Source organism: Podarcis vaucheri (assembly GCF_965113315.1).
Source record: "Podarcis vaucheri genome assembly, chromosome: 8".
NCBI classification, from domain to species: domain Eukaryota; kingdom Metazoa; phylum Chordata; class Lepidosauria; order Squamata; family Lacertidae; genus Podarcis; species Podarcis vaucheri.
Window position 1 is genome coordinate 14,555,813 of NC_138766.1, and position 25,005 is coordinate 14,580,817.

Sequence of the window (25,005 nt, forward strand, 5' to 3'; positions counted from 1 at the left end):
CAAGATAAACATAAACAGACTTCCTAAATATAGTGGTACCTTGGGTTAAGAACTTAATTCATTCCGGAGGTCTGTTCTTAATCTGAAACTGTTCTGTAACCCAAGGTACCACTGTAAAGCCAAGGCGAATTTTAGGAATGTAGAGGTGGTTTGATATAATCTTTGCCACTCTGTCAACAGATGTGCTTTCGCCCCTTGCACTGGTTTTCCCTTGTACTGGTTTCTTGAAACCAGAGAAGTCAGCTGAGGAGGGCACATATTGACTAGTGTGCACATTTGATTCAAAACCTCCATCACCCTCAATCTCAGTGCCCCAAGTTGAAAAGTGGAATAGTTTTTGGACTTCTTGTTTTCCTCAGTACTACTGCAATGGCAGCAGTGCTACTCCCAACATCACCAGATCAGTAAGTAAATGTAAGGGGGATGTTTGGGGCGAGTGGATGAGTGGTGGTAAGCCAAAGGATGCCATCAGTTCCTCTGTGGCTTGTACAGTATTATAATCCAAGTTAAACAACAACTATAACCTAGGGGCTTTAAAAACGTGCCTCTTATTGCGGTGGGCTTGTACCAGCCCCCAAACGTAAGGCTCAGAGAGATTTGCTGGTCTCATCTCTTGACAAAAGTTAACCAGTTTAAATACTGTAACTCGAGGGGTAGCCACAAGAGGGGGGCGATTGACCAACACAAGCCTCTTTGAAAATAATAGAAACAATACCCCCATAAAAAAGAAACCAAATATCATCACAAATATGGCCTTTAAAATGTCACAAAAGAGGAGGAACAGGGCGGGGCCGCGTCAGAACCGGGTGCTTGCAAGCTTTTTCAATGGCATTTCAAATATACAGTGGTACCTTGGTTTAAGAACAGCTTAGTTCATGAACAACTTGGATTAAGAATGCTGCAAACCCGGAAGCAGGTGTTTTGGTTTGTGAACTTTGCCTTGGAAGCAGAACACGTTCTGCTTCCTGTTGAGTGTAAATTGAGTCCCCCACTGCTACGGGAAAGCACGCCTTGGTTTAAGAATGCTTTGGTTTAAGAATGGACTTCTGGAATGGATTAAGTTCATAAACCAAGGCACCACTGTAGGTGATTTCATTTAAATGTGTGGTGACTTGGAACGTAATCCCAGCATAAATTGGAAGTTGCCTGTACTGAATTGTATATACTGGCCAGAAATCTGTTTGTGATTCCAACACCAAGTTCAAAACAGAGCTCTTGCAGCTGCACAAATACTAAAGCAGGTCACAGATTTATACAACACAGCTTCTTTTGCTTTAGAAGTCTACTCCCAGCTAATTGCCCTTCCCCATCTCCCGACTTGCTTGGGAGACAATAGAAACTTCTTTTTGCCTGCCTCTTATAGGCAACTCAAGCCACACCCATTTCCTATACCATGCCACCTTCCTACACATGAGTAGGCTTTTTCTCAAGCAGGTTGTAGTCACTAACCCTGGCTAGTCCCATGCCTGGGGCCAAGGTGCTGGCAGTCTCACGCTCCACTTCTTCAGGTCTGGCTGATGCTAAGATTGACAACCATCTGTTGTCTCAATGGCAGTGTTGGTGATCTTGCCACAGTTTATCCTTTAATTCAATTACCTCATTTTCTTCACCTTCTCCCCCAGCACCCTAAGACTGTGGTGCAATGGGGGTATCCCTGCACACAATGATATACAATATTAACGAATGGTGAATTATTATTATTACTATTACTATTATTACCTCACTGTGTTACCCACCCTTCACCATAAGCTTTCCCATCCAGGTTACAGCAATTTGAAAATACGTTAAAGCAAATTAAAACAAGTTACAGTCAAGAGAAGAGGGTGGGTCCTAAAAATGATATAGCTTAGGCATGACAAGCCAGGGGATAGTGTCTCCAATACTGGAGGTAAAATTTAGCCTTAAAAGGTAAAGGGACCCCTGACCATTAGGTCCAGTCGTGACCGATTCTGGGGTTGCGGCACTCATCTTGCTTTATTGGCCGAAGGAGCCGGCGTACAGCTTCCGGGTCATGTGGCCAGCATGACTAAGCTGCTTCTGGCGAACCAGAGCAGCGCACGGAAACGCCATTTACCTTCCTGCTGGAGCGGTACCTATTTATCTACTTGCACCTTGATGTGCTTTTGAACTGCTAGGTTGGCAGGAGCAGGGACCGAGCAACAGGAGCTCACCCCGTCGCGGGGATTCGAACCGCTGACCTTCTGACCAGCAAGTCCTAGGCTCAGTGGTTTAACCCACAGCACCACCCGCGTCCCTAAATTTAGCCTTATCCTCCATCCATTTGTCTAATCCTCTTCTAAAGTCATCCAAGTTGGTGGCCCTCTCTTGTGGAGGTGAATTCCACTGTTTAACTGTGCACTATCTTCTGTCTGTCCTGAATCTGCCAACATTCAGCTTTGGTGTCATGAGCGAAGGAGAAAAATTGTCTCTAGCCACTTTCTCCATACCACGTATAGAGAGAAGCAGCTGGAGTCCTGTATCATCTGGCTGTTTGGAAGGGAAAGGGGAACACAGAGCGGGACTGAATCAACGCTTATTGCAGAGTTTACTCCTGTACAGCTGATGGGCAGAAATGCAAGCTTTCTCTTCCTCCATTTTTAATTTGGCCACATATGGGGGTGGGGTTTATTGGCTTGTTGTTTTTATTATGTATTTTGTGGTTCTATAAAAGGTAAAGGTAAAGGGACCCCTGACCATTAGGTCCAGTCGTGACCGACTCTGGGGTTGCGGCGCTCATTTCGCTTTATTGGCTGACGGAGCCGGCGTACAGCTTCCGGGTCATGTGGCCAGCATGACTAAGCCGCTTCTGGCGAACCAGAGCAGTGCACAGAAACACCGTTTACCTTCCCACTGGAGCGGTACCTATTTATCTACTTGCACTTTGTGCTTTCTGCTAGGTTGGCAGGAGCAGGGACCGAGCAATGGGAGCTCACCCCGTCGCAGGGATTTGAACTACCAACCTTCTGATCGGCAAGTCCTAGGCTCTGTGGTTTAACCCACAGCGCCACCCACGTCCCATCTTGTGGTTCTATATCTTGATTTTATTCTGTGAACCGCCCCAAGACCCGAGTATAGGACGGTATATAAATTCTAACAACAACAACATGCATGACTTCTGGACTAGACTGGGAGTTGCGCACGTCACATCTATCTGCTTTGACAGTTTCCCGTTGAGGTTGATGTGTGTGTGTTTGGCTGCCATTTTCCGAACCTTTCCTAACTACAATATCCATTGCGTCAACGCTCTTAACAGCCCTACTGTGGGTGGAGAGGGCTGAGAAAACACTTCTCCCCTGCAAGTCGCAAGCCTTCCTCTCCAGGTCTGTGCCCTGCCCCAGATATTATGTGTTTTTTTCCCCTGCCACGAGCGACCAGCCCGACTGCATACCATGCGACACAGGTTTTATTGGGCCTTTTGCGCAAGCCGGGTGGCGGCTCAGGGTGCACCCGCTTCCTACAGAAGTCCTACTCCTTGCAAAGAGGACCCTCCAGGGACAGGGAAGCTTGCAACATGCTGAAATGTCAGGTTATTTAAGGGACACCTTTGCCCTTGTTTGTTTCCTGTCCCAACTGAAGCGTGCGTAAGACTGCAGCCTCGCTCCAATATCCCTGCTATGGAAGGGCGGGTGTCCTGCCCGCTCTGAAAGAAAATACAGTAAATATTTGCCAAAACACGCCGTTGCAAGCAGGCGCGGCGCCCCTGATGCAGCCCTCTCGCCCTCTCTGCAGGTATAAAATAAAATAAAAATAGACAATAATAAAATAAAATAACGCGGCTAACTAAGGACCTCGATCGCTTCTGCAAAGGCAGCGAGGAGAGCAGACCCCAAAGACACAGGGAGCGGCCATCTTGAGCAAGGGCAAAGACCACCCCCTTCCCTTCCTCTCGCAAAGCATTGTGGGAGGGGTATTAATTGCGGCTTTGACGCTTAAGGCGAAGGGGCGGGGAGAAGTAGGGGGAAGAAGCACCAAAGAGGTACGAAAAGTAGAGAACAGCAACCGGTGCTGCCTGAGATGGAACTTCTTGGTTCGTTTAAATTTTATTATTATTATTATTACTGCTATTATTATTATTATTATTATTTTATTGTTACACATTTGTTAATTTATTCATACCCCGCATTTTCCCCTGGCGTAATACACACACACATATTATATACATTATATATACAGTAATGTAATATTAAGACCTTATTCATGGAAGGCAATCTTACTCGGCTACGAGCGACCGCCGAAGGAGAAGATATAAAATATATCCTATATATAATATAGCACAGCATGTTGATCTATAGTAATACAATTTTAAAAAAAACAACAAATGTGCAATATGGTATAAAATAATACATGCATTCTACGCGATATAATAATACATATGCCATTGTTGTCTGCTTCCGACTGTCTCAGGAGACCCTGAAGGGGGTGAAGTCAACCCGTTGGAGATTGATAGTTTTTATCAATGCAATGCAACCCGGAACTTGGCTTCGTAGGTGTACCCGGAAGTTAGTTCGGCACGTGTGAGTCTACTGACGTGTAAGTTTATAGAGAAAACGCGGAAGCAAAGGGAACAGTAGATAGATATAGATATATCTTTAAAGTAGAGCCGGACATTGAATGATGAAACCACTGCTGCGACCGAGGTAATTTCAAATCTTATGATCATCATCATCATTATTATTATTATTTCCGCAGCGCCCTGCAAAAGGCGAGAGATTCGATTGCCCCGCCCTGCGCCCGATCCTGTCCGCGCGCATCTGCCCGGAGGTTTCCAAAGGGCTGCTGGGCGGAAAGCGCAGCGCCGCCGCCGCCGCCCCAGGGGAACCCCGGCGGGGGGGGGCAATCTCGGCTCTTCCAGGGGGTTCCCTCTCCCTGTGCTGGGCTTCATTCCGCCGAGGCTTACTCCCGAGTAACACCACGAAGGAGAAGCGCGCCTGATCGGGATTCTGGACCACCCGCATCCCAGCCCCGAACTCGCTTTCCTGGAAGGAACCCCCGCTGGGTTCGCTTAGGATTGCAGACCTTTCCCAAGGGTCCCTTATTTTAAAGGGGCGTCCCTAATTTAGAGAAGCCGTCCCGGTTTCTGATTTGATCCCAGTTAAGATCAGTGCTTTTCCCACCCCCTAGAAAACGGGGGTGCAGGAACTCCCACCACCGCTTTTTGGGACCGACAACGCTAAGTCGTTGAGCTTCTTTCAAAAGGATGCCAAAGTGGTTGGGCTATTTTTTAGGGAGCCATCAAAGTGGTTGGGCTATTTTTTAGGGAGCCATCAAAGTGGTTGGGCTATTTTTTAGGGAGCCATCAAAGTGGTTGGGCTATTTTTTAGGGAGCCATCAAAGTGGTTGGGCTATTTTTTAGGGAGCCATCAAAGTGGTTGGGATTTTTTTTAGGTAGTCGCCAAAAACACACATCACGTCACGCCTCCCTTATAGAGCTTCTTTCGGAAGAGAAGAGAATCACGGAAAAAAGCGTGCAACGTGTCAACTCCCGATCCATCCAAATCTCCCCACCCAGAAAATGCGCCGCCCGCAGCACCAGGATGATTGTGGCCACAGAGAGGGTCTGCCGGAACGCTCAGGAGAGGTGATGGAACCCTCAGGGCAGGTTCCGGAACAAAGTCCCGGAGTGTTCCTGCTGAAAAAAAAGCCATGCCTCGGATGTCCTTATTTTCATTGGAGAAATGTTGGAGGGTATGGAGTTATCCATGGGGCACGGGTGGCGCTGTGGGTTAAACCACTGAGCCTACGGCTTGCCGATCAGAAGGTTGGCGGTTAGAATCCCCGCGACGGGGTGAGCTCCCGTTGCTCTTTCCCTGCTCCTGCCAACCTAGCAGTTCAAAAGCACGTCAAAGTGCAAGTAGATAAATAGGTACCGCTCCGGCGGGAAGGTAAATGGAGTTTCCGTGCGCTGCCCTGGTTCGCCAGAAGCGGCTTAGTCATGCTGGCCACATGACCTGGAAGCTGTACGCTGGCTCCCTCGGCCAATAAAGCGAGATGAGCGCTGCAACCCCAGAGTCGGTCACGACTGGACCTAATGGTCAAGGGTCCCTTTACCTTTATGGAGTTATCCGACCCCCTCCAAGCCATCTGAAGGCAATCTTGCATAGGGAAGTGTGTCTTTTTAAATGTTTAATTATGTTTTTACATATGTTGGAAGCTGCCCAGAGTGACTGGGGCAACCCAGTAAGATGTGCGGGGTATAAATACAGTGGTACCTCTGGTTACGTACTTAATTCATTCCGGAGGTCCGTTCCTAACCTGAAACTGTTCTTAACCTGAAGCACCACTTTAGCTAATGGGGCCTCCTGCTGCTGCCGTGCCGCAGGAGCACGATTTCTGTTCTCATCCTGAAGCAAAGTTCTTAACCCAAGGGACTATTTCTGGGTTAGTGGAGTCTGTAACCTGAAGCGTCTGTAACCTGAAGCATATGTAACCTGAGGTACCACTGTACACACAAGTAATTCTACTTATATTATCTTTAGCATATTTAACTAAATAATCCTTAAATTTCTTCCATTCATCTGGTACTCCTCTTTCTGGTTGTGGATTTTGATGGATCTCTCTCTCTTTTCCTGATTCCCCTTCCTCGCAAGTGGTGGCTTGAAACTTCAAAGAGGCTTTCCTGCCCTGCAGAGATGAGCGCAGATAAGGACGGACAGCTTTGCAGGCCTCCGGATGGGAGAAAGACTGTCCTCGCTGCTGCTGAGGGAAATGAGAACAAACCGACTGGGCCAAAACCAGTTCCGGAAAGGCAGGTTTGCACCAGCCCCGGCATTGCAACTCTTACAGACAATACTAAGCGATTTAAGCTAAGTAGCAGCGAGGCCACCCAAGAAAGGTAAGCGCCTTCGTTAACCGCGGATTAATAGGGTTTAAAAATAAAGCCGAGGATTTGCTTATGTTTCTGTTTCATCAATTTGATTTGTGTGTTACCTCTTTGGGTAACATCTAAGCTGCATTATTTGTCATAGTAAAAGGTGGTGAGATTCAGAGATGAGAAATACACATATCCGTTCCCTTTGCCAGCTGCCCCTACACACACACACACACACACACACACACAGAGGAACATTTTGAATAGTTCACATACAAGCTTTGTAGTTGAATTCCTTCCCCTCCTCTCTGTAAAATGCCGGTGGAGAGAGAATAAAGTCCTGTTTGTCTGACTGGCTCCCACAAACACACATGCACTTCATAAATAGCGAAACTGTAAATAATCTCGATCATTTGATTTCTGGTTGTGTTGCACCCAGCAAGAGTAAATTCTGCTTTGTGTATGATCAATTTCCTATTTTTTTTTTAAAAAAATCACTTGTCCGCAGGCCGTCTGTTTTGCTGTGCGCAGGCAAGATGTGAGACATTGTTCTGATGGTCTTTTGCAATTAAATTAGCACATATGTCAGCCTCATTACATACAATTAATTACATGCATGTTTGGAGAAACACCAATTCCTACACAGGAGTGCTTACTTCACCATATATAAAATATTGGGAAGGAGCTAGAGTTGTCAGCATTCCCTAGGAATAATAATTTATAATAATAATAATTTATTATTTATACTCCGCCCATCTGGCTGAGTTTCCCCAGCCACTCTGGGCGGCTTCCAATCGAGTGTTAAAAACAATACAGCATTAAATATTTAAAACTTCCCTAAACAGGGTTGCCTTCTGATGTCTCTTAAAGATAAGATAGCTGCTTATTTCCTTTACATCTGAAGGGAGGGCGTTCCACAGGGCGGGTGCCACTACCGAGAAGGCCCTCTGTCTGTTTCCCTGTAACCTCACTTCTCGCAATGAGGGAACCTCCAGAAGGCCCTCGGCGCTGGATCTCAGTGTCCGGGCTGAACGATGGGGGTGGAGACACTCCTTCAGGTATACTGGGCCAAGGCTGTTTAGGGCTTTAAAGGTCAGCACCAACACTTTGAATTGTGCTTGGAAATGTACTGGGAGCCAATGCAGATCTCTCAGGACTGGTGTTATGTGGTTCTGGCGGCCACTCCCAGTCACCAGTCTAGCTGCCGCATTCTGGATTAATTGCAGTTTCCGGGTCACCCTCAAAGGTAGCCCCACGTAGAGTGCATTGCAGTAGTCCAAGCAGGAAATAACTAGAGCATGAACCACTCTGGCAAGACAGTATGCAGGCAGGTAGGGTCTCAGCCTGCGTACCAGGTGGAGCTGGTAGACAGCCGCCCTGGACACAGAATTAACCTGTGCCTCCATGGACAGCTGTGAGTCCAAAGAGAGATTTGCTGCTAAACCACTGTGCCAATTGTAGCTCTCTTAGTTAAATAGGGGTCTCCTAACAACTTTCAGCGGGGACGCGGGTGGCGCTGTGGGTTAAAGCCTCAGCGCCTAGGGCTTGCCAATCGAAAGGTCGGCGGTTCGAATCCCCGCGGCGGGGTGCGCTCCCGCTGCTCGGTCCCAGCGCCTGCCAACCTAGCAGTTCGAAAGCACCCCCGGGTGCAAGTAGATAAATAGGTACCGCTTACCAGCGGGAAGGTAAACGGCGTTCCGTGTGCTGCGCTGGCTAGCCAGATGCAGCTTTGTCACGCTGGCCACGTGACCCGGAAGTGTCTCCGGACAGCGCTGGCCCCTGGCCTATAGATGTGAGATGGGCGCACAAACCCCAGAGTCTGTCAAGACTGGCCCGTTCGGGCAGGGGTACCTTTACCTTTACCTAACAACTTTCAGGACATTTAACAAACTACAGCTCCCAGGAGAGCAGGGCAATTAAAAGTGGTATGATAATGTCTTTAAATGTGCCATGCAGATGCAGCCATTTTTCCCTTGACTGTTGAGATGATGCAAATATGTTTTGTAGGCACAGAGAGAATGTGAACATTTGAGGAGGGTGGTAAAATTGCTCGGATCAATTAATTAAAAAATATGGAGTGAGTGGAGGTTTGGTTTCTAAAATACTGAGATTATTGGCTGGGCACTTTCTGTAAAAATGTGATCAGCACACTTATCGTGCAAGGACAATTCCCATGCAGCCGGGACTGGTTGCAGATCCTTTTTGGGTTTATGCTCAATGGCAAGCTTGGGTTTTCTGCTCTGTAACTTGCAAAGAAACAGCTCTTCCTGGAATATTGAAGATGCCCGTTTTCTTTGCTTCAGGAAGCAAACTTCTACCACTTGTAGTTAGTGAGTTAATTTTGCATATGCCAAAAGATAAGAGAAACGGGAATATATGTGAAAAACAAGCCCACATTAATTACGGTTTACATTGTCTGGTTTTGGACTTTAAGGGGCTGATACAAATGAGTACTGATTTCATTATAAGAATATTGCAGACTAAATGCTGTGTCTACATCTGGGAGTTAAGACCACATGCAAGTTCAGTTAATTATGTGAAATGATGATCTTCAAATTAGGATTGCTCGATCCATTATTCAGACACCCCATCCAATGTTGCTTCATGTCTCATTTGGACTATTTGAACTGTGTAAGAGTGAATAAGCTTTTAAGCCTCACAGAGGCTTTTCATATATTTTTCTCATAGCCCTGGGATGTCACAGCCAATGGCGAGGAAGGCAACTGGTCCTTCCGTTACCGCAGAAGAGAAGCGGAAAAAAAGTATTTTTGGTATACAGTTTTCTAAAAACAAAAAGGAAAAATGCACTCCTCATGACAAAATGTCTTCCGTAAGTTCAAGCATGAGCTACAAAGGGAGCCCTGCGTTGACCGTCAAAGAAGATGGCGGCAATTGTACAAAGAGGACCCAGACAGAGGTCTCAAAAGTATCTCGACCCCACCAAGATAATTCTCACAAAAGTCAAGAAAACCTGCCTGCCTCGCTCATCACTTCCCCAATGGAATCGTCTGTAGACTAGTGAGTTTTTGTCCTTAAAGTTTTGCTGAAGAAGCCTTTTCAGACCTGTGACTTGACTTTACCATATTTTTCCAGATGCTAAATAGTAATAGAAGTTATTTTATTGGAAGAATGAGCAAGTTTCCATGTGCGATGGGTTCGTTCTTCAGACAAATGCAAAACGTGGTCCTTGCAAACTGTGTTTTGCGAATAGAAAGTTTGCTTGGAAAAACATGGGCTTTTCCCTTCCTTTTCTAGCACAAATCTTCTCTTTTGCATGGTCTGCCTTAACTACCCTTTGATATTTACTTCTGCGCCTGCACTAACCATGGTTAAGGCTAACCTGGTTGCTGCTTTAATCTAGAATTGCTAGGCCATTTCAAGCTTTGCTTCCAAATCCTGATCACAATTTAAACCTCAGTTCGCCTGTTCTTTCAAAGTGTTTCTTTGTATTGGGGGACCAATGGGTAAACCCATTTATTTTCAGCAAATCTTCCTGTTTGGTGTGTTGATACTGATTAACCTTGCAATCACCATGGTAAGTGTTCTGGTACCTGTAGAAAATAAGTAACCGCAGGATGAAGAAGCCAACCTGAAATTCTGATTTGATCCTTTGTTTGGGAAACAAGACGTTCCGATTACCCAGCCTCTCTATCTAGGCCAAATCTTACAAGCCTATGTACAAAACCTCTCAAATATTCCTAGTAAAAGATAAAGTAGTATATTAAAATGCAAAACAACTAAAAGGGGGCTTAAGTATTTTCCATTGTTTGGTGGCCAATATTACCGCAGAGGTTAGAAATCTGATGTAACGAAAACTTCTGCCCATGTAGAATCCAGTTGGGCATTTGAGATGCTAAATAGGTACTGCTGCTGCGGGGAAGTAAACGGCGTTTCCATGCGCTGCTCTGGTTTCACCAGAGGCGGCTTAGTCATGCTGGCCACATGACCCGGAAAAACTGCCTGCGCACAAACGTCGGCTTCCTCGGCCAGTAAAGCAAGATGAACGCCGCAACCCCAAGGCCGTTTGTGACTGGACTGAACTGTCATGGGTCCTTAACCTTTACCTTTATGTGAATAGCAAACAGAGTAACCATTTGAGCAGAAGTAGTTCAAGTGTAGATATTGTCCAGCTAAATATTGTCCAGTCACAAAAACAATAGCAAGTTTCCTCATACCCCCAAACGGATTGCTAATACCCCTCACTGAAGAAATGTACAAAAATTAAGCTTCACCCCCTAAAATGGCACAACCTAGTACCCCAGGCAGAACAATTGGCACCTTTTTAGAGCAATGTTGTACCCATTTCACTTCCAGGGTGTGGAAAGACCAAGGGGTCGAGCCCTATGTGCAGGAAGCTGGCGAAAAGCAAGCTGGTGTAAGTCAGCCAGCATAAAGTTACACAACTCTAGCTCCATTCAGCAGTGGAGCTGCTGCTTGTCTGCCTACGCCTGGCAGAAAGGGAAACAAGCCTTTAAAATACAGTGGTACCTTGGTTCTCAAACTTAATCCATTCCAGAAGTCCGTTCCAAAACCAAAGCGTTCCAAAACCGAGGTGCGCTTTCCCATAGAATGTAATGCAAAATGGATTAATCCGTTCCAGATTTTTAAAAATAACCCTTAAAACATTAAGTTTACTATTTTAACGAGGCCATTGATCTATAAAATGAAAGTAGTAAACAATGTACTGCAGTCACACAATCAATTAGTAGCTGAACTGGGTTCCACACAGTCACAAAAACAAAACAAAAATGCCGCAAAAACGCAAAATAAGTAGCAAAAGCAGACAGACCTCAGCGTAACGCTCAAAACAGAAGTGTGGCCCTCAAGTCAGAAGCATAACATTCAAAACTGAGTATGTTCAGCTTCCGAAAAAAGTTCACAAACCAGAACATTTACTTCTGGGTTTGCAGTGTTTGGGTTCCAAGTTGTTTGAGTACCAAGGCGTTTGAGAAACAAGATACCACTGTACTGCATTGCTGGCTTAATTTATGCTAGGTTGCCAGGACATATGACTGAGTTTGAACGGGTTTGGGATCCAACCTAAGTCCCCTCTCTCTTTAAGATCCACTGAACTTGGCTCAGCAAGGATGGGGGAGATGCTCTGTAGTTACAGCTGAGCCGAGGATGGGAAATGGAGATCCGCTGGATCCATTCATCCCAACAGATCTAGTTCCCATGGAAATTGTCCAGGGCTTTTAAACAAATCAGATGAGGCGAACAAAATTCAGACAAAAGCATACAGTGTTTCCAACTGTCCAAATCTTCTTTCGTTGAAAGGAGAGGTGTCGTTTTAGAGGCCGAGACTGTTGGACAAATAAGCCAAATACCAGGACCTAAAAGCTACCTTTGTTTTTCAAGTCTCTGTCCGTCACGGATTGCTGTCTTCTCCTGCCCAGCAGGATGACTTAGCATGCATTTTGATGGCGATGACGTACCTGCTCCTCCAGCTTCCATGCTGTTTGCTCCCCCGGCCACAGTAAGTACTTCTGAGATTAATTTTTTGGGTTAGATTCCTTCGATAGCAACCTCTTTCTGGTGTTGGGACACTCTCCTTCAGAACAGCCACCACCTGAATTAGTCAAACTATCGGGTTGGATCCAGAGTCGCAGAAGCAAAAGAAAATCCCGCTGTGGCATGATTCTCTGGAGTGTTGCACAAGCACCAGAAGAGCTACAAATACCAGATGGGCTTAGCACAAGTATAGACCAGAGATTGCGGAAGCTAGTGGATGCACCTTGTTGTTGTTTAGTCGTTTAGTCGTATCCGACTCTTCGTGACCCCATGGACCAGAGCACGCCAGGCACTCCTGTCTTCCACTGCCTCCCGCAGTTTGGTCAAACTCATGCTGGTAGCTTCGAGAACACTGTCCAACCATCTCGTCCTCTGTCGTCCCCTTCTCCTTGTGCCCTCCATCTTTCCCAGCATCAGGGTCTTTTCCAGGGAGTCTACTCTTCTCATGAGGTGGCCAAAGTATTGGAGCCTCAGCTTCACGATCTGTCCTTCCAGTGAGCACTCAGGGCTGATTTTCTTAAGAATGGAGAGGTTAGATCTTCTTGCAGTCCGTGGGACTCTCAAGAGTCTCCTCCAGCACCATAATTCAAAAGCATCAATTCTTTGGCGATCGGCCTTCTTTATGGTCCAGCTCTCGCTTCCATTCATTACTACTGGGAAAACTGTAGCTTTAACTATACGGATGTACATTGCTAGTTCTCTTTTCTTGTGTTAAGTTGGAAAAACTCTTTCTGCTCACAGAAAAGGGCTCCTGGAAGATCCGCTCTGGATCTAACCCAGGCTTCCTCAACCTTGGCCCTCCAGATGTTTTGAGACTACAGCTCCCATCATCCCTGACCACTGGTCCGGCTAGCTAGGGATCATGGGAGTTGTAGGCCAAAAACATCTGGAGGGCCAAGGTTGAGGAAGCCTGATCTATTGTATTTCTTCTTAATTTATATCCCACTTTTATTTATTTTATTCCATTCCATCGCAACTATTCAACCTCCCAAATTTTCAACACCTCTTGCGATGGTTTGACCCCTTTCCATTTTAACAGTACATATTCTACAAACACACCTTCCATATCTCCTGAGAATTATTTCTCCTGCGTATTCCCCATCTTACCTTAATGGCTTATGCTAATTTATCATTAATAGCTGCAGTGAGGGGGGAAAGTATTTGTTCCCCTGCTAAATGTGCCCGCTTGCCCCCTGACGAAGATAGGGGATCAAATACTTATTTCACTCATTATAACGGACATCAATCTCTGACTTTTGTCTTCTGGGTTTCCAGGGTTTTTTCTGCTGTTATTCTGTCTCTCACAGCTACAATAAACCTACCATTAAAATTATGGACTGGTCATTTCTTCGTCAGAGGGCAAACAGGCAAATTTAGCAGGGGATCAAATTCAACAACCTTGCCTAAAATAGCTCAACAACTTATGTGTCCGAATTTTCACTTTTTGAAATATGGAAGCTCTAACTATTGTCTCCAATTTCAATTTCAATTTCAATTCAGCCACCTAAAAGCCCGAATAAACATGAATGTTTTTGAATTCCTCCTGAAAGTTAATAATGGTGGAGACAGGTGTGTCTCACTTGGGGGACATTCCACAACTTTAGGCGGGTACCTGAGTCTCTTAGGATGCGGGCCATAATGTGTCCTAGATGTGATGACCTTGATGTGATGTAACCTTATGCTGATTGCCTTTCAAATTAAGCCCCATTTGAATTCAGAAGGATGCTACTCCCAAGTATCCCAAGATTTCTATTTTACATGTGTGGGTTTGTTTTTATGTTTTAATGTAGCAGAAGCTTTGTTAGACTGCTTTTTGAATATAATGTGATTTTTTTATTTCCCTTCTTTTATGATTCCAAAGGTTTTGCCATCACCAACAAAATGCATTCTAAATCTGGGAGGCAACAATCTGATACTGTTAGAGATCTTAAGATCTTAAGAAAAGGTGTGTCTTCATTATTACTTGCTTTTGACTTTTTTGGGAGTATTTGCAACTTTTAAAGTTTTTTCTTTTTTACTGTTACTCAAATGAATGTACAGTTGAAGCCCATTTGGTTGACTCCAACCAAGTCATTGTTTGAGCAGGTAGAATCCCATGAGCACTGAGGTCCAACACTGAGGGCCTTCTGGCAGTTCCCTCACTGCGAGAAGCGAGGGAACAGGGAACATTTTCCACCCTGTGGAACGCCCTCCCATCAATTGTCAAGGAAATAAGTAATTATGTAAACTTTAGAAGACATCTGAAGGCAGCCCTGTATGGTCATACCTTGGTTCTCAAATGGCTTCGTTGACGAACAAATCGGCTCCTGAATGCCGCAAACCCAGAAGTAAGTTTGCGAATGCTTTTCAGAAGCTGGAGGTCCGACGCAGCTTCCATTTGACTGCAGGAAGCTCCTGCACCAACTGGAAACTGCACCTTGGTTTTCAAACAGTTTCGGGAGTCGAACAGACTCCCAGAACGGATTCAGTTTGAGAACCAAGGTACGACTGTATAGGGAAGCTGCACAGCGTGGCTGGAGCTAACAAAATTATTAAGGAAACTTCTTTTTTGCTCCTGACTCTCCACACCCAGATCTGCTCCAGAGGCTTGAAGGAACAGAGCTTACCTTCTTTTTTTTGTGGAACGACACTCAGGGGGAGGATGAGAGGGGAGGCAGAGTTCTGTTGTGCTTGCAGATAGTGTCCTGCTCACACGACGACTTCGTTGGATACAACCCACAATCGCCGAAAACAACCTTGTTTCTTATTAATAGCTATTTACTCCAGGAATGGGAAATCTTTCTCAGCCCAAGGTTGACACTGGCTTTTAAGGGAGTCTCCTGGGGGCAGTATGATGGCGGTGGGTGGGGCCAGAACCAAAAGTGGGCGGAGCAACAGGTGCAACTTTGCACTTTACCCAAAATTCTGCATTCCACCCACACAAAATCCAGGGTTTTCTATACTGTACTTGCCTCTCCTCATTTATGCAACCGAGAGCCATGATCATAATTCTAGAATGGTGGTGCCAAGGGCCAATTAGTGAGGTCTTAAAGGCCACATCCTGTCCCTGGGCCAAAGGTTCCCCACTCCGGAGTTAACTCAAAGAAATGTCTACGGATTAGCCCTTTGCCATTATGTGAAGTGTGTATTGATGTTGTTGCAGCGAGGAGGACATGTACCGTGATGCGGAAGAAATAGAGAGAGAGAAAGTATTGCTTGTGTGTGGGACAGGCTCCTCAGGTACATTTCAGCGCTACACATATAGAGCATGATATATTAGTTGAATTCTGTGTAAAGTAGAAGTCAGCCTCTCTGTGAGCGTTGCCCTCAGGGGAGCTGCCTGCCACCTGCCAACCCCAGAGGAAATCACAGAACCTATAGCATCAGGACTTGGGGGGCAGTGGGACCGGAGCCTTGACTGCCCCCACCTTAACGCCTTGCAGCAAAATTAGTTGTAAAGTTTCACCCCAAACACAACCTCATTCCCAGCGGTAGTCTATTGCTGCCTCCTAGAGTAGGATTGGGTGATATATCAATATATCACCCAGTACCGGTTTGAACGTCCATATCGTGATACAGTGGAACCTCAGTTTTCGAGCGTCTCGGAAGCCGAACGATTCGGAACCCGAACGCTGAAAACCCGGAAGTGAATGGTTCCGTTTTCGAACACGCCTCAGAAGTCGAACGGCTTCTGAGGCAATTTTCTCCATTGAAATTGCCAACCACCCGTTGCGCCTCAGTTGTTGAACTTTTCGGAAGTCGAACGGTCTTCTCGAACGGGTTACATTCGACCACGGAGGTTCCACTGTATCGGTTTCATAGCTTTTGATCTGGCAATATATTGCAAATCATGATGTGTGTTAGGGCTGGGCGATATTTCATCTAAAATCGGTTTGAAGTCCGTATCATGATATTGGTTTCATGATTTTTGACCTGCCAATCTATTACAAATCATGGTGTGTGAGTGTGTGCGCACGCTATGCAAAAATCACAATGTGGGGAAAACTGAAGCCAGCCTCTGCATAGCTCCATCCTTTCTTCAGACTTTGTGATATATCACTATATATTGCAATGTTTAGCTGCTGATTCAGGCGGATAGCCGTGTTGACTTGTCATAGTCATAATAAACAACAAGATGAAAGATGAAAAAATCATTTTTAATAATTCCAGTGGCACCTTAAAGATCAACTATGGGATGGTTATAGAAGATATGTTCAAAAATACAATAATAGTTTTCACTCCGTGCTAGCATTCGAGTGACAAAGGAACTAAAAGGAGGTGGACAACAATTAAGGATTTATTATGTTTTCAGAATGTATTGGGAAAATTATATAGAAAGGTTTATTGTTTTGTGTACATTCAAATGCAAGTTAAAATATATGCAAAGGGACTTGACAGGACGTCAAAGTTGAAGAAAATATTTTGGAAGATAAAAAGGGAAAAAATATTTACTTTCATTATTATCATTTTGTGGGGGTGTCTGCACATATGTTTGTTTTTGTATGCAATGTATGGGAGGAAATAAGATGGTAAATAACAAATAAACTAAATATTGATGTAATTTTTATTTCCTAATTATATTTAGTGGTAGTATGAAAAAATATAAATAAATAAAAGCTTTCAAGGTATGAGCTTTCATATGTAATACGCACTTCCTCTCCTCTGATTAAGTGTGTATTACATACGAAAGCTCATACCTTGAAAGCTTATATTTAGTTGATCTTTAAGGTGCCACTGGAATTATTTAAAAAGATTTTTTCATCTTTCATCTTGTTATTTATTATGATAATGTTTCGCTGGTGATACATCACGATGTTGAAAACTAGGTATCGCAGAATGACTGCGATTAGCCTTTCCACGCAATTCCAACAAAGCTAGGTATGTAAAGCCAGGCTTTGCGTTGGAGGAAGCAAATATTAGACCAGAATATCCTACAAGGGACAAGAGCAGTGAGGGTGGGCAATCCTTCATCTCTACTTCAACCATTTATTTTCAAGGAAGATTTCCCTGCAGGTCTTGCCCCGCAACCCAGTAGTCCTGCGCCCACCTGTGAGACACTCCTTTTGCTCGTCAGAAATAAGCGTGAGCTCTTTAGAGAAGACTTGATTAAATGTCAAAACGGAATGTATTGAAGAAGTTTAAGTAGTTTGTACGAAGCTGATAAGCTTCCTGAGTGCCCTTCACCCAGGGGTCTTGCAGCCAAAGAGGCCTGCAATTTCCACAAATGTATATACAGATTGGCTTTTTTTTTTGTAATGCAGACAAGAACTGTGCTTCTTTTGACTTTCCCCCACTAAAATGGATTCTCCTTTCCTAATTGCAATTCAGATTTTCCGGAAAATAAGCTAAGTGTTGAACCAGAAGTCGGCATCATGGATTATTGTCAAAAAGAATGGAGAGGAACCACCTCGCAGGCCAAATGTATAAGGAAGGTCTGATCTCATTTTCTTGCAATAGTCCATAAGTTTGTGTACAACAAAATCCTACCTGGTAGCAGGGTGGATTTGATTTCAAATCACTAAGTCAGTAAGACTTGATTTAAATCATCTTTTTACAGAAAGACTCATTCTTGCTGGTATAACCTTAGCATTTACAACCAGATGAGGGTTTCGTTTTTGGAATAATAAATTTTCAGAGTAGTTTTTACAGTTCTGTCAGAAATTACTGATTTTGTTATACTGTTAGAAATACGTAGACAAGTAATTATGAAATTATCGTGACGTTTAATAAGTTAACTGTTTATATTTGGGCAACTTTTCTGCTGTACTTTATTGGAAGGAGAAAAACGATCATTTCCTTAATAACAATTTAAACAACTTATTTAACCAAAGCAATAACATTATAGCTATGTATCCTTCAAATAAATCTGACCCTTGCTGTTTTGGGCTTTCCCATTTGGACGATAGGGCCATGATCTCAAACGCTGGACAAGTTAAGCTTCGGCGCCAAATTCAAAAGGAAGAACTGGGAGCACACTTCTTGAACCTGGCATCCTTATCCTCTTCCCATCTCTTTTTGAAAGTTTAAAGCCAGCATGTTTCAGTGACCTCATTCTGAACCATTGTGTGTTTCTGGGCCATCACCAAAGGCAGCCCCATGTAGAACACATCATAGTAGACTGTCTCGCCAGAGTGGTACATGCTCTGGTTATCTCTTGCTTGGACTACTGCAATGCTTTCTACGTGGGGCTACCTTTGAAGGTGACCCGGAAGCTACAACTAATCCAGAATGCGGCAGCTAGACTGGTGACGGGAGCAGCAGCCAAGACCATATAACACCGGTCTTGAAAGACCTACACTGGCTCCCAGTACGTTTCTGACCACAATTCAAAGTGTTGCTGCTGACCTTTAAAGCCCTAAATGGCCTCAGTCCTGTATACCTGAAGGAGCATCTCCACCTCCATTGTTCTGCCCGGACACTGAGATCCAGTGCCAAGGGCCTTCTAGCGGTTCCCTCATTGCGAGAAGTGAGGTTACAGGGAACCAAACAGAGGGCCTTCTCGGTAGTGGCACCCGCCCTGTGGAACGCGCTCCCACCAGATGTCAAAGAGAAAAACAACTACCAAACTTTTAGAAGACATCTAAAGGCAGCCCTGTTTAGGGAAGCTTTTAATGTTTAAGAGGTTATTGTATTTTAGTGTTCTGTTGGAAGCCGCCCAGAGTGGCTGGGGAAACCCAGCGAGATGGGCTGGGTATAAATAATAATATGTTGTTGTTGTTGTTGTTGTTGTTGTTGTTGTTGTTGTTGTCAAGCCTAAATGCAACAAGGGCATGGGTTACTGTGGCCTGATCTTTCCAGATAGAGTCACAGTGTGTGCTTCGTCATCTGAGGGACTGCAACCCCATTGAGATTTCAAATTCTTGAGTGATGCTTCTATAAATCAGGCCTCATATTGGGCTCCTGCACGTGAAGCTTTTGATTTATTTATTTTGTTTGGGTGTGCGCATCTAATAGTAGTTTTTTGTTCTTCGCACAGGGCTACGAAGCAGTTTCACAGAAATTTATTTCGATAAGGAGAGTGCGAGGGGATAACTATTGCGCCGTCAGAGCGACACTGTTTCAAGCCCTTAGCCAAGCTGTTCAGCTTCCTGACTGGCTGAAGAGAGAGGACATGATGTTGGTAGGTCGCCAACTTCCACCACATCTCTTGATAGAACAAAACGATGGTAGCTTTTGCTTAGCAAGTATTTGTATAGGCTTGTTCGCCTGCCACAGATTATTTTTTAACTAATACCTGTGCGTTCAGAGGAGAAAACACAAAAGCAAAAGGCACACAACACAAGTTTTCTTTCTCATTGTGCAGTATTCTAAAGTACCCATTCTGGTCAAAGAAACTCTGGCCAGCAGGAATTAGATGCCCTGATTAAATAAAAACATATCACTAGATAATGAGTTGCCTTGTCGAATTTCTGGTAAAGATTAACTTTTATCTTCTGAAAATTGTAGCTCCCGGAGAAACTGATGGAGAAATACGGCTGGATTGCGCAATGGCAGCTGAGGCAAAAATGGACCAGCAAAGCTGAAAACTTGGTGGATGAAATTAAAGACTGTTTAATACTACTAAAAAGCAAGGTTTGACAAATTGTGCATTCTTAGCTCACCTTAGTGTCAATTCCACATTTCTAACTATTTAAAACAAGCAATTGGGAGATTGGAATTAGCTGGGGACTAGACGGCCATCCAATGATCAAGGCAGCAATTTCTGCACATGCTGTAGAGGGAAGGACAGATATGGCCAAACCTGGCCCTCCAGATGTTTTGGGACTACAACTCCCATCATCCCTAACTAACAGGACCAGTGGTCAGGGATGATGGGAATTGTAGTCCCAAAACATCTGGAGTGCCAAGTTTGGCCATGCCTGATCTAGGAGAACGGAAACTCTGATCCTAAACCTTCTCTGCCTTGTGAGATATCTTCCGGAGAAGAGAAGGCTAAGGAGTAAACCTTACACCAGCCTTTCTCAACCTGTGGGTCCCCAGATGTTGTTGAACTACAACTCCCATCACCCCTAGCTAGCAGGGCCAGAGCTCAGGGATGATGGGAGTTGTAGTCCAACAGCATCTGGTGACCCACAGGTTGAGAAAGGCTGCCTTACACAAAGCCAGAGTGGAGTCCCTAAGATGGCTGGATGGCGCCTTGTTTTTGTGTGGTTTTTTTATTATTATTCCAGCATCTTGTGCAGCCAAGCTGGTGCCAAACGTATTGTTCTGCTTTCCTTTGGACCACATCAGCAAGGCCGAGAGGGGTGGGGCAGTCTTGTTGCCTCGGCAGCCCAGGACCTCTCAACACACTGCCGAGGTTTGAGCCCCGGGGAGATCACGCAGCAGTTTGGCTTCCCCGGCGGAGACACACTCTGTTGTCTCTTTGATTAAAACAACAGACGGCAGTTTTAATCACACCACTTCAGCAAGAATCAGTCCACACACTGAAACAGATTTCTCTGTGCAAATTACCCTTCCAGATCCTTTCCAGTGTTCACATGTTTGATGCGGGGAACAGATCATTCTGGTCCGTGTTGGTACAATATTTATTGTAATTCTTGTTACTGGTTGCTGTTTAATAGATATTTTGCTCATTTATGCTATGTGAAAAAGGTAAAGGGACCCCTGACCATTAGGTCCAGTCATGGCCGACCCTGGGGTTGCGGCGCTCGTCTCTCTTTATTGGCCGAGGAAGCCGGCGTACAGCTTCCAGGTCATGTGGCCAGCATGACTAAGCCGCTTCTGGCGAAACCAGAGCAGCGCACAAAAACACCGTTTACCTTCCCGCCGGAGCGGTACCTATTTATCTACTTGCACTTTGACATGCTTTCAAATTGCTAGGTTGGCAGGAGCAGGGTCCGAGCAACGAGAGCTCACCCCGTCACGGGGATTCGAACCACCGACCTTCTGATCAGCAAGTCCTAGGCTCTGTGGTTTAACCCACAGCGCCACCCGCGTCCCATGGTGCAATGTTAGTTATTATCTTTTGTGGCACTTTCTTTATGAATTTGATCTGCTCAGTCTAGTGCTTTAGTTTATTTCGGCTGAAATTTAATTTCATGTAGCTATTACTGCACGTGGTTTGGCACTCGGACTTGTTTGTGGAAGCATAGCGTGCAATTATGAAATCAAGGTTTTGAAATTAAGCCCTTGTCTTTTAACTCACCAATCAATCGAATAATCTAAGTCTTAAATGTTTATAGATTACCAACACCACAGTAAAGATACTCTTATGAGATGCTAGCAGCACTTTGCTACTTGGCGTTGCTTGGGAATTCTAAGAAGCCCCAAAATCATGGCAGTTTTGGAAGGTTCAGCCTTCCCTCTTGATTCAAAATGGTGTTCAGTCGTTTCCAAGTATAAAGAAGATCTATAGCTCCTTGATCTTCAGAACTGTCATGCAAAATTTGGGAATGCTATCTTGAGGTGTCCAAGTGCATAGTGAAAAAACTTTCCAAAATATTGAGTAGAAGACTGACAGAAGTTTGAGAACCTACAATTGAATAGAAGCCCCTCTAATTCTCCCCCCGTCCCCCAGTAATCATTTATATTTTCTCTTTCATTCCCTGCTACACTAATACATCACAACCAAATGAAACCCCCTGGCCTGCAACCTCACCAATTTAATGTTGCCCTTCATGGATAAAAGTAACGCGGGTGATGCTGTGGGTTAAACTTGCCGATCAGAAGGTCGGCGGTTCGAATCCCTGTGACGGGGTGAGCTCCCGTTCTTCGGTCCCTGTTCCTGCCAACCTAGCAGTTCGAAAGCACGTCAAAGTGCAAGTAGATAAATAGGTACCACTCTGGCGGGAAGGTAAACGGCATTTCTGTGCGCTGCTCTGGTTCACCAGAAGCGGCTTAGTCATGCTGGCCACATGACCTGGAAGCTGTACGCCGGCTCCCTCGGCCAGTAAAGTGAGATGAGCGCCGCAACCCCAGAGTCGGCCACGACTGGACCTAATGGTCAGGGGTCCCTTTACCTTTACGGATAAAAGCTTTCACTGATGGTTTTAGAGATCTGAATCCAAGCTGTCCAGAAGGGATGCTGTTCGCATTCTTTAGCGTTGTTCGCACTGGACTTTTATTTCCTGCTGTTATTTTTGCATTCCATTCATTTGTGTGTTTGCCTTTGCAGTGGAAACGTATGAGTGAAATGAAGGCCTTCGCTGAGAGGCAAGCGGCTTGCGATGAACTTTTTAGAAGTGAGGAGGATGAATACAAACTCTACGAAGCTGTGAAATTTCTCATGCTCAATACGGCAATCCATTTGTACGAAGACAACGAGAAGGGGAAGGAAGTCCCCGTCTTCGCCTGGCTTCTCTTTGCCCGGGACACATCCAGCAATCCTTCCCAACTGATGGAAAACCACTTGAATCAACTCGGTCACACGGGAGGCCTCGAACAAGTAAGTTCCTCACATTCAACCAAAATGGGATCTAACATTTGTTCCCTGCTGTTCATTAGGAGCAGGGGAAGCAGATGTTGATTTGGTGCAATCCAGAACTCAACCTTTATAGGCCCAGGCAGGACCTGCCAAGCAAAGTAGCCGGGAATCTCAAGGGAATCTCAGGTCTACAGTTCTGACTTTGATGTTTCTCCTAATGCATAAACGAAATCTGTGGCCTTGCAATTTCCAGTCTCCTCTGGACGTTCTCCTTAAGCAGAGGTTGGCCGGCTATCGGTCAGGGATGCTGAAGGTTGCATCCTGCACTGAGAAGCGGGAATTGGACCAGAAGACCTCCAAGGTTCCTTCCAACTGCATGGATCACTGAAAAAACAAATCCAGTGCTTACACTGGCATTTCCCTCTGAGTATATAACTACAGGTAAAACTTGAAAAATTAGAATATCATAATATTCATCAGCTACAATTATAACAAATTACGCCGTAATCATCACAATTGTAACAAATAAAGGCTTGACATATCTCGCTTTGCATGTCATGAGTCTATCTCATATATTAGTTTCACCTTTTAAGTTGAATTACTGAAATAAATGAACTTTTCCACGATATTCTAATTTTTTGAGTTTCACCTGTACTCAGCAAGCTGCTACACAAAACAACAGGGGCCTTGATCCAACAGAATGTATGTTCAGCCGCCAACCTGCTCACACCTTGTATGTGCAAGAGAAGCTGGAATCTTGCAGATAAGTCATTTGGCAAAGAAAGGGGAGCATGGAGCAGAACTGAATAGATGCATAACTGCACCTACCTGGTTTTCTCCTGCACAGCTGATGGGCTGAAAGCATGGGCGTAGCCAGGACTTTTGTTGGCGGGGAAGAACTGACGTGATTGGTCAGTTAGTTAAGTATTTCAATTGTTTTACTTGATCGGGGGGGGGGGGGACAGCTGCCCTCCCATGGCTAAAAGCGAGCTTTTTCTTCTTCATCTTTTTTTAAAAAAAATATTTATTTGGTTTTTCAAATTACAGTTTAACAATCACATATCCAACATAACAACATCAAGACAAGATTTCGTAGAATCTCCTGCACTTACTTCCTCCCCTTTGTGGGTCCTATTCTTAATCATTTCCTCCTGCATCTTTCATAATAATCCAAATCTTTTACATCTGCATTATATCCAAAATTCACCATTAAACTACAAGTGTTATTTCAACCCTACTAACAATTCTAACTCTTTGCAATGGTTTTTAAGATAAATTACAAATGTCACCCATTCTTTATTAAAGTTTTGGTTTCCTGATTTCTGATCCTTCCAGTAATTTTGGCCATTTCTACGTCTTTTAACTTGGCCATGTAGACCATGGTCCTGTGGAGCAGGCTGGGAGTTGTGTCTCTTTGCTTGTATCGTTTCCCACCTAGATTGGGGTGGGTGTCTAGGCCTATTTCCAGAATAAAGGGACCCCTGACCATTAGGTCCAGTAGTGACTGACTCTGGGGTTGCGGCGATCATCTCGCTTTATTGGCCGAGGGAGCCGGCGTACAGCTTCCGGGTCATGTGGCCAGCATGACTAAGCCGCTTCTGGCGAACCAGAGCAGTGCACGGAAACGCCGTTTACCTCCCCGTCGCAGCACTTTGACGTGCTTTCAAACTGCTAGGTGGGCAGGAGCAGGGACTGGGCAACGGGAGCTCACCCCGTCGTGGGGATTAGAACCGCCGACCTTCTGATAAGCAAGTCCTAGGCTCTGTGGTTTAACCCACAGCGCCACTGCATCCCAGAATACATTTCCAGAATACATTTGGCCAAATTGGTTATTTGTCTTTTTAAATAATGCAGGCAATTATTTTTTCACTTTCTCCCCTCGATACCTAGGTGGAGATGTTTCTCCTGGCTTACGCCCTGCAACACACCATCCAGGTCTATCGACTCTATAAGTACAACACAGATGAATTCATCACTCTTTACCCCAACGACCCAGAAGAGGCCTGGCCAATTGTAACCCTTATAACTGAAGATGACAGACATTATAATATTCCTGCTCGAGTGTGTGAAGAAACTAGTTTGTAAAAAAACAAAAACAAAAAACAAACAAACAGGTGCGTAAATGGAATAAACAACTTAACAGCAAATCTTCTTAGTTTCCGGTTTATTTTTTTTCCGGCAAAGGCAGTTAAATTTTCAACACTTTGGTGCAAACTTCTGAAATTAAAATCCTAATACAATGTACAGTGGTACTTCAGGTTAAGTACTTAATTCGTTCCGGAGGTCCGTTCTTAACCTGAAACTGTTCTTAACCTGAAGCACCACTTTAGCTAATGGGGCC

At 44.8% G+C, this 25,005-nt stretch overlaps 1 protein-coding gene across 2 annotated transcripts; it reads left to right on the forward strand.

Annotated features, from left to right (window-relative positions):
- The first annotated feature begins 4,505 nt into the window (after positions 1-4,505).
- OTULIN (OTU deubiquitinase with linear linkage specificity) lies at positions 4,506-24,811 on the forward strand. Of its 2 annotated transcripts, XM_082234509.1 has the most exons (9): positions 4,506-4,637; positions 6,588-6,832; positions 9,497-9,826; positions 15,462-15,538; positions 17,627-17,730; positions 19,275-19,418; positions 19,745-19,870; positions 22,416-22,685; positions 24,555-24,811. In XM_082234509.1, exons 2-9 carry the CDS (start codon positions 6,630-6,632, stop codon positions 24,747-24,749), a joined length of 1,449 nt encoding a protein of 482 aa, XP_082090635.1. In that variant the 5' UTR covers positions 4,506-4,637; positions 6,588-6,629; the 3' UTR covers positions 24,750-24,811. The 2 variants fall into 2 exon arrangements, with proteins under 2 accessions (XP_082090635.1, XP_082090636.1); XM_082234510.1 differs by lacking the exon at positions 9,497-9,826.
- The last annotated feature ends 194 nt before the right edge of the window (positions 24,812-25,005 follow it).